This window comes from Pezoporus flaviventris, unplaced genomic scaffold, assembly GCF_033815535.1.
Source record: "Pezoporus flaviventris isolate CSIRO_AGI_PZ_B2104156 unplaced genomic scaffold, CSIRO_AGI_Pfla_v1 ptg000072l, whole genome shotgun sequence".
In the NCBI taxonomy this organism is placed as follows: Eukaryota; Metazoa; Chordata; class Aves; order Psittaciformes; family Psittacidae; genus Pezoporus; species Pezoporus flaviventris.
Window position 1 is genome coordinate 1,441,215 of NW_026892620.1, and position 9,524 is coordinate 1,450,738.

The 9,524-nt window shown below is 36.7% G+C and overlaps 1 protein-coding gene across 5 annotated transcripts in view; it reads left to right on the plus strand.

The window, feature by feature from the left end:
* Positions 1–9,197, plus strand: part of CCDC138 (coiled-coil domain containing 138) — a 32,158-nt gene extending 22,961 nt beyond the window's left edge. For 4 of the 5 annotated variants that reach the window (XM_061472660.1, XM_061472658.1, XM_061472659.1 and 1 more), the window contains 2 exons: positions 6,459–6,597; positions 7,165–9,197. In XM_061472660.1, coding sequence (XP_061328644.1) covers positions 6,459–6,597; positions 7,165–7,336 — 311 coding nt within the window. In that variant the 3' untranslated portion in view covers positions 7,337–9,197. The remainder of the gene's footprint in view (positions 1–6,458; positions 6,598–7,164) is intronic. The other variant, XR_009746810.1, reaches the window with a different exon arrangement.
* Positions 9,198–9,524: the final 327 nt, after the last annotated feature.

Sequence of the window (9,524 nt, forward strand, 5' to 3'; positions counted from 1 at the left end):
CATGTTTCTAATCAGTGATTTTACAGGAAAAATGTTAGTTGCTTCTTAGTGTGTTGTCTTTACGCTTCTACTATTCCAGCAAGAAAGATAATTCTGTTTTTCATTTATTTTATACCTGTTACCTAAATGAGCAATTCCAAGATGGAATTTCATTTGACTACTGCTGTTTCCATGCCACAGTCATTAATTAATACATGACATAAGCACAATTAAAGAATCAGTATTTAAAATTCACTTCTCAAGGCAAAGTATTTTGTTTTGCTTTTAGCCACTTTCATAAGCTACACACCTTTCAGTCCTTTTACTAACTGCCATATTCTCCAATATAATATGTGTTGTCCTCTACATGCCTTATGATGGTGATCACTCAAGGTGATCTGCTCCATAACCTTTTTCGGCACTGTGATCAGACTGATAGGCGTGGAGTTCCCAGTCTCTTCCTTTTAGCCCTTCTGGTAGATGGGCATCACATTTGCTAACCTCCAGTTAGCTGGGACCAACTTGGTCAGCTGGGACCAACTTAGTCAGCCAGGACTGCTGATTAATGATGGAAAGTGGCTTGGCGAGCACTTCCATCAGCTCCCTCAGTACCCTTGGGTGGATCCCACTTGGCCCCTGATAATTGTGTGTGTCCAAGTGGTGTAGCAGTCACTGACCATTTTCCCTTGGATTATGGGGACTTCATTCTGCTCCCTGTCTTCCAGCCCAGGAGGACAGACTGAGACAAAATGGGCATTAAGTACATCAGCCTTTTCCTCAGCCTTTGTCGCTATGTTTCCTCCCACATCCAATAAAAGATGAATATTTTCCTTAGCCCTGTTTTTCTTGCAATATATTTATAGAAACATTTTTGATTATTTTTCATGGCAGCAACCTGGTTAAGTTCTAGTTGGGTTTTGTCCCTTCTAATTTTCTGCCTGCATAACCTCATGACATCCTTGTAGACCTGCTGAGTGGCCTGCCCCTTCTTATAAAGGTCATAAACTCTCTTCTTTTTTCCTGAGTTCCAGCCAAAGCTCTCTGTTCAGCCAGGCCAGTCTTCCCCACCAGCTCATCTTTCTGCACATGAGGACAGTGACAGCCTGCTGCTGTGCCTTTGAGATTTCCTTTCTTGAAGAATGTCCAGCCATCCTGGACTCCTTTGCCCTTCAGGACTGCCTCCACTGCGACTCTGTCAACAAGGCCAGAGTCTGCCTCCTGGAAGCCTAAGGCAGCAGTTCTGCTGACCCTCTCCTTACTTCTCCAAGAATTGAAAATTCTATCATTTTGTATTCTCTGTGCCCAAGACAGCCTCCAGCCATCACATCACCCACAAGTCCTTTGTTCACAAACAGCAGGTCCCGTGGGACACCTCCTACAGTTGGCTCCCTCACCAGCTGTGTCAGCAGGTTTTCTTCCACACACTGTAGGAGCCTTCTGGACAGTTTGCTTTATTGTACTTCCAGGAGACGTCTGGGAAGTGGAAATTCCCTATGAAAACAAGGGTTAGTGACAGACTTCTCTCACCTGCTTATAGAATATTTCACTCTGCCTCTTTATCCTGGTTGGGTGGTCTGTAACAGACTCCCATGATGTCTGTCTTGTCCTTCCCCCTGATTCTTAGCCATAAACTACTCAACCCCATTGTCACCATCATCAAGCTCTAGCCCTCTGTGTCAGGTAGCCCTAATATAGAGGGCTACCCCATGGCTTATCCTTCTTTGCCTATCTCTTCTGAAGAGTTTATAACCACCTATTGCAGCACTCCACTTGTGGGAGTCATCCCACCATGTTTCCATCATGGCAGCTATTTCATAATTTTCCTGCTGCACAGTGGCTTCCAGCTCCTCCTATTTATTGCACATGCTGCATGCACTGGTGTAGGTGCACTTCAGTTGAGCTATTGATGCCACCACCTTTTTGCAGTGGAAGCCATAATTCCTGCATAACTATTCCTGGGCACTTCTATTGATGTGTAGTTTCTAATTCATCAGTAACCCTTGTGTCTTTGCTGACACATGGTTCTCCATCCCTTGCTTCCCCTGAGACAGTAGACCAAAGGACCTTGCTAGCACACCATATCTCAAACATTGGTGTGCTGCACCTGCAGCTTATCTCTAATGGATCTGGTTGGTGAGATGACCTTGCTACCTTTTTTTTACGTATATGACTGGGAGAACTTCTTGTTTCTTACTGAGGTCTGCACTGACTTTTCGTACTGTCCTTATTACCATAAAGATAGTTTCTGACCTCCAAGTCAGAGGTCCCTCCTTGTAGGCTCTTTTCATTCTGAACATGTCTTGTCACATAAGTATTCCTGTGATTTTTATTTTTATTTTTTCATAATTTTTTGGTGGGTGTAACCTTTAGCTGCCATTCGAGAATGATATTGGTCTCCCATACGTCCTGTCTCATGTCTGCATTAATATCTTGCATACTGTAGGAAACTTAAGAGTAATTCGGATCATACTGAGGTCAACACATACTGGGTGACCCTGCTGCTTGGGCTCCCTTAATTCAGGGTCACCATGTAAACATCTGCATTTGAGGTGCCTTGTGCTGAATGGAATGTCACCCTATCTCCATAGTGCTTTAATCACTGGCACTTGATCATCCTGGTTATTGATTATAGGAAAAAAAGTTAAATTCAGCAAATGGTTCAAGTCGTACAGGTGACTGTATTATAGACAGTTGGTTATTAGCAACATGTGATATTACTGCTTTCTTTTAAGTGTTTCTGCTGTGATGCATAGTTGTTAGTTAACTTTTCCATGCTAGCAGACAGTAGTGTGTGACTCACTTGCATTGCTGTCACCTGTTCTCCATTCTCCTGGCAGATCCTCATGCAATTAGAAATGATGCAAAATTGTAATCACTAATTTGTTAAAATACGAACTTAGAGTTGGCATTCTGGACAGTCTTCATTTTCCGAGGGGTTTAGCTTTTGGTGTAAAACAGAATTTTCCAGTTGACTATAGCTGGTGAGATTTTATGCTGTGAATGACTGATTACTTTGAGGGTAAATTTCAGATGAATTCTGTCACCATTGATAAATTGCTTATTGTTCATTGCAGCCTACCAATCAAGTTAAGCTAATGCAGCTACAACAGGCTGCAATTTTATTAAGGATACTGGCAAGGCTTTTGCAGATTAAGTTGTGCCAAAGTCCTGTCAGGATGTACTCCAATTTAGTTTTTCTAAAATAGTTAATAAAAACAAAATCTGTGCAGATCTAGAATATTTAAAAATGCACCAAAATATTTAAAATGTAAAGCTTAGATTCTTTTAGCTCATCACCTAGACATGCATTTAAATTATATGCTTATTTTGTACATTTTCTGATTACTTAGAATATGTTCTCCAAAAGCTTATATGAAATGAATATATAAACAGTGTACAGAACATGTGTCTTTTAAATGTGTGCCTTTATCAGTTTGCTTTCACATTGTCGTGTTTTAAACCCAGCCGGTAACTCAGTACCGTGCAGCTGTTCACTCACCCTTTCCTCCTCTGGGCGGGATGGGGAGGAGAATCAAAAGAATGTAAACCCCATGGGTTGAGATAAGAACAGTTTAATAACTAAAATAAAGTAAAATATAGTGATAATAGAAAGAATACCAATAGCAACAACAATAATAATGGGAAGCAAGAGAAGAAATGAAAGCTCAGAAAACCCAAGTGATGCACAGTGCAATTGCTCCCCACCCACCGACCTATACCCAGCCTGACTGGAGCAGTGATCTGGGCCTTCCAGATAACTCCCCCAGTTTATATACTGGGCATGATGTGCTGTAGTGTGGGAATACCCCATTGGCTAGTTCGGGTCAGGTGTCCTGTCTCTGCTTCCTCCCAGCTTCCTGTGCCCCTTCTCACTGGCAGAGCATGAAACTGAAAAGTCCCTTGATTGGAGTAAGCATTACTTAGAAACAACTAAAACATCAGTGTGTTATCAGCATTGTTCCCAGACTAAAGCCAAAACACAACACTGCACCAGCTACTAGGAAGAAAGATAAGTGTTACAGCTGAAACCAGGACACATAATTGAACTTTGCAAACTTTAAAAAAATATTTCTACTTTGGCTCTTCTGTTTCATAGTAAAAATCCTGTCTTAAAATTAATGCATATCTTTTACATTGGTTCATAAGCTTCATAGTCAAAACATTCTTACAGCATCTCACTATTTATTATTTTTAAAGTAAATATTTTTATAAGGAACCAGTAAGAGCAAGGCAGCAAAGAACTCTCCAGGTCAGCTGAAATGGTATTTGTTTAGCCCTGCAGAAAATGACTGTGAAAGCATTTTATGACTACTTAAGGAGTTTTACAGGAATAAATTGTAGGACCACCCTCTTCATCCCAACAGACTTGTTAATTTCAGATCTCTCATGAATCAGAATTCAGCTAATGCAGAACTTGTGTAAAATGAGAGGTTTCTAAAGTATTTTGTTTTAACGGGCAATGGAAAGAAGAAAAACCTTTCTTTTCAATTTACTTTTTGAATGTCAGTGTTCTTACACATTTATTTACACTTTTCTCACCTTTCGTAAGTAAGAGATACTGTTTCAAGTTTTTGTTGTTAAAACAGATTTCGTTAGTGGTGCAATGCAGATAGATAGGACCATTCCTGTTTCTTGCAAATAGGCGGTCATTTGTAGGAGCCCTAGCAAACTACAGAAGAATTTCTGAAGTTGTAGTTCTATATAATTTCTATAAAGTTATGATAACATAATTTGAGTTCTAGGTTTTTCTTGCTTTAGGGAAGGTTATCTCTTCTTGGTACTGGTATAGAAGTGTTTACCTCACTCTTAAGTGATGGAAGTGCTTTGATATGAAGTACTGTTAAGATAGTAGGATTGTATTCATTGTGCTTTGCATATTTGCCATTTCTGTTTATAGTTTTTGTCACCTCTTCTTATGGATAGCATCATACTAGAAGTGACTTCTGGGTTAATTATTTTTCCAGGTTTAAGATGCTGCTGTGTGTACTTAATACTTCAAAGTTCTGTTATAGATAGCAGTGGCTCAATAAAGAGCACTGACTCTTGAGTGTATGTCAGTTGTGTATCAGTTAACAGAGCACACTCTCTGAACCCATGTAAGGATTTTCTGCTTGCTGTTATTGACAGGTAGCCCTGAGTTTTTGATATCACAATTTCTGAAAAATAATACCTTCTGCAGCATAAAATACAGGTTTTGAAAGATCTTCTTCCTAACAGTAAGGTCTAGGAATTACTGGGTCCTTGTTGACAAGTAGTTGTTTAGGCTCTAAAGCTCACTTTAATTGCCAAGTTGATTTAGTTGATTTTTTTTTTTTTTTTTGGTCCCTATTCTGAACAGCTTTTCTGTGGCATTTCTTTTCATTTTGTATCAGTAAGCATCCTGAAATAAATTAAAACCTTGAATTCACTCCAAGGCTACTACTTATATTTAGTAATTTGTATGTCCTTGCACCAAGGGAAAATTTTGACCGAAAGATACATCTGTCCTCTCTGTACTGATAAAAGCATCTTGATGTCCTATTTATAAATTACAGTATTCAGCATATGTACAAAGAATTTTTTCATGTCTGTGTTTATTGGTTTATGCTGTAATTTGCATAGTGCAATTTCTTATTAAGTATAACACACAAAATAAAAAAATATTTTTAACATACAAACATTAAAATGTTTTCCTAATGTGTATTCTGCTGATGCAAATGCCCTATGCTATGTGAAAGACTATTCATTTTAACAAAAAGGATCAACTGTAACTTACTTTCTTTGTTTTTACTATAAAATCAGAACTGAGAATGACATAACAAAGGAACAGATTTAACCTTTTTCAGAAGTGATTTGATTTTGAGGAGTAGGATAGAGGGAAATGTTCAATGTGATCTAAAAACTCATCCACTGTTTTAAGGGAGTTTTGTTGGTATTTAAATATATTGAAGTGTTCTTATCCAGCTCTTACTTTACCTTTCAAGTGTTATTTTGCCTGTCTTGAAAAAGGGTACAGTGACAGTATTTTGACGATGAAAGGCTCTCAGGTATCACATTAGCTTCTACATGTACTGTCCCTGTCCATGTGATTTGCAGCAGCTTAAAGTATTTCCTTCTGAGTCTTTTTGCACAGCCTATGTTCCCCTCACATGATCAAAAGGAAATAACTATGCTAAATGAGCATTGAGTAAGCACTTTCAAGATAATTTTTATTTGAGTTTAAAATTGTTCTGTTTCCTGTTTTCCTTTGTTCTCAAGTGAATAGGCCTTGTTTTAATACAAGGGTTGGAAATGTCAGAACTCTATGGAACTGACATTTTTTTCAGTTCCTAGTTTTACCTGAGTTTTGCATCACATGCTCAGCATAAATTGGATTATTTCATGCTTCTAATAGTTGCACAACATGAGGCACTTAAAGCCCTTCAAATGTATCTAACAGCTATTTTACTTTTCCCTGCACTGAGCTGTGTAATATAGATTTTAATTGTTTTCTTTTACAGATTCTGCACAGCCTTTCCTGGAAGCCTGCAGTAATGAATCCTTCTTCCGAACTTGCTCTCTTTTGCTTCGAAGTTCTAAGCTAGATACTCAGATTTTGGAAAAGCTCTGTGTGATACTGCAAAAACTCTCCAGAATAAAGTAATTCTTTATTACTATTATTCTGTTAGTTATGATTAGATCAGCAAACTCAAGGACTTTTACTTTTCTCTTTTTGCAAAAACTCATCTCTGTTTTGCTGTTTATTTGCTCCACCATAGACAATGCTGGATGTTCTCTGCTAGCAGGTGGGGTTGGAATTAGATGATCTTTAAGGTCACTTCCAGCCCAAACCATTCTGTGATTCTATAAATTGCATTGGAAAGGTACTAAAAGTAAAATTAAAAATTTTTCATTTGTTGCTTTTAGAAACTTTTCACATGAGTGTGAAACCCTGTTATAGCCTTTCCTTGAGCTTTCATTATACTACATGTTCACTTACTCAAGTGAAATTATATTTTTTGGTGAGTTTTGACAAGATTTTTCTCACCATGCATTTATAACCTTCTGCTTAGAGACATTATACACAATGTAGAAGACTTATATGAAACTACCAATATAATGCACATTTTTCTTCATTAAAAATACCATTTTCTGTGGAAGTTTTAATGTTTAGATGAAACCTCTCAGTTTTAAATTGACAACTATTGTATGTAAAATCTTTTGCAGAAGTAATAAGAAGATGTTTGAAATGTTTACTCTTCACCAAATGATCCAAGAACTGCACAGGACTACAAATCCAGATCATGTTTTCCTCTGTATAAACCTCAACTCAATTCTGTTAAATTTGGGATTGTCAAGGAGTAACTCTCTTATCTCCAGTTTAAGCACAAGTCACTAGCACTATCATTCAGTCTAATTTTTGTTCTGTATAACTTTTACCAACAGCCTATGTTACTTGAAATTTGGAGGGGTTTTCTTACGGTTTTGTGTAAATTAATGAAGCAGAACCTCAGTACTGTATAAGTTACTCTGTATTGTGTGGAATCTCCTTAATATTTCCCTCGCTCATGAAAAGGAAAATGAAAATTTGCATAATATGTTAAATGGCTTTCTTCATTGAAAGAAATGAAAATAATGCTTCTGATCTGAATGATTCATTTATCCTAAGGGACTGGATCACTTGAGTCAGCAGATCAGAAATACCACCCTTTCCTTACAGGTATGAATCTTGGTTTCCTTTGACTCTTCAGAGAGTTTTATAAATTCATTTATTTACTTTATGGTTGATAAGTAATGGACAAGTATCAAATTATCTTTTGATAGAGTTGTAATATGATTTAACATAACTAGATATGTTGAATGAGAAATATTTTTGGTTTAATTTCAGAATGTCATAGTGGTTTTTTATTTTTTATATGTATATGTAACAGTATTTTATCCTGCTTTGTAAGAATTTCTAGTGTCACTTGGGTTGTAGCATCTCTGCAAATGTAAATAAAAACATTCCTTCAAATGCCTGGCAATAGTAGTCCCCAATGTAAAATACTTTATTTTATTATTTCTGCTGTATTTTGTATTAATTTGCAATACAATCCTCATAGTACCCACATTTCTTTTCTGCATGTAATGAATATACTTTCTGTCTGCCACAGTTCAGTGTTCAGAAGTTCTTGCACGTAGGGAATAGGATACTACTTAAAAATTCAACTTAGTCCTCCGATTTCTGGTTTGTGCTGTAATTACTGAAACTCTTTAATTATAAAATTGAGGCTCTGGTTAAAATTTAAAGATCTGCTATATGTTAGTTTTTCACTAAGACTGGCAGTATAAAACTTCGGAGTGCTTTACTTCTCAGTTCCATACTTCTTACCCCCCCACACACCTTGGTTTTCCTTTGTATTTTTTACCAGAACTCTTTGAACTGAGTCTTTGAAGTTGAATTCTAAATGCAGATATTTTTCTAGCAATGTGACTTGCGTTTCTGACAAGCTTTCCTATGAAAGGATTCTACACTACATTTGGCACCATGTATGTCCAGAAGAGAGAACAAGCAGTGCGTACTCTTTGGGCAGGAAATGAATTCTAGGTAATTTTTAAATCACACTAATAATAGCTAAAAGCTTTTGCTAACAGTGGATTATGTTTTGGAATAGGATTTCTTCATCAGGCATTTCAGAATTTTGTCAGATTTACCCAAAGTGCAAAAACTTGCTTATACCTTTGGCTGGAGACAAAACCCTCTTATTTAGGAAGTGTGTTCCCAGTTCTCATGTGCTTCTCCATCCGCTTGGTTATTAAAAATACTAGAAAATAAATCAAAAAAAGCTATAGAAAGTTGTTGGGTTTCCCGCATTCCCAGGAATGTTGATTGTGCTTATGGCTTTCAGCTTTCATCACTGTGGTTTGTTAATCTAACCTTTTTTGTGGTACCAATTTAACACTGTGTGTTCGTCCAATAACTGCAAAGGTAATGCAGTAAAAGAGCATGATGTAGCTTTTACGATGGGTCCCTTGTGTTTTCTGTTCAGTGGGATTTGCAGTCTGACAAGATGAATCACCAAATTTTTATGATCTAGAATGTTTCTGTTAAAATGCAAAAAAGTATTTTTGAATCTGTTACATATTAATGCAATTAAATTGATGAACTAAGGATAAGATAAATGATTTTGATCTTAGTTAAATTTTAACTGAGCTTTAAAGAAAAATAGAAGTTCTTGATTTAACATTCATATAACAGTAAACGAAAAGTATCAGCAATAAAGAAATAAATTAATTATGAATATGAAGTGTCTATAAATAAAAAAGCTCTAGTTAGTTCCAAAATGTGCATGTGATTTTTGATGCAGGGTAATTCTTTGTTAAAAAATGAGACTCTAGTACAGTCACATGAAGGCTATACTTGTGATGGTGGAAGTGATTTTTTTTTTTTAAGCCAGTTGATGACAGACAACTTGGAGTAGTTCCTTAGTACACTGTCATAAAATTTTTCAGTGAAGATATTTGAAGAACATATACTATGCCATGATTTTTCCAAAATTTATTACTAATCAATCCCTGTTAAGGCAGAAATATTTATGAAGCCTCCT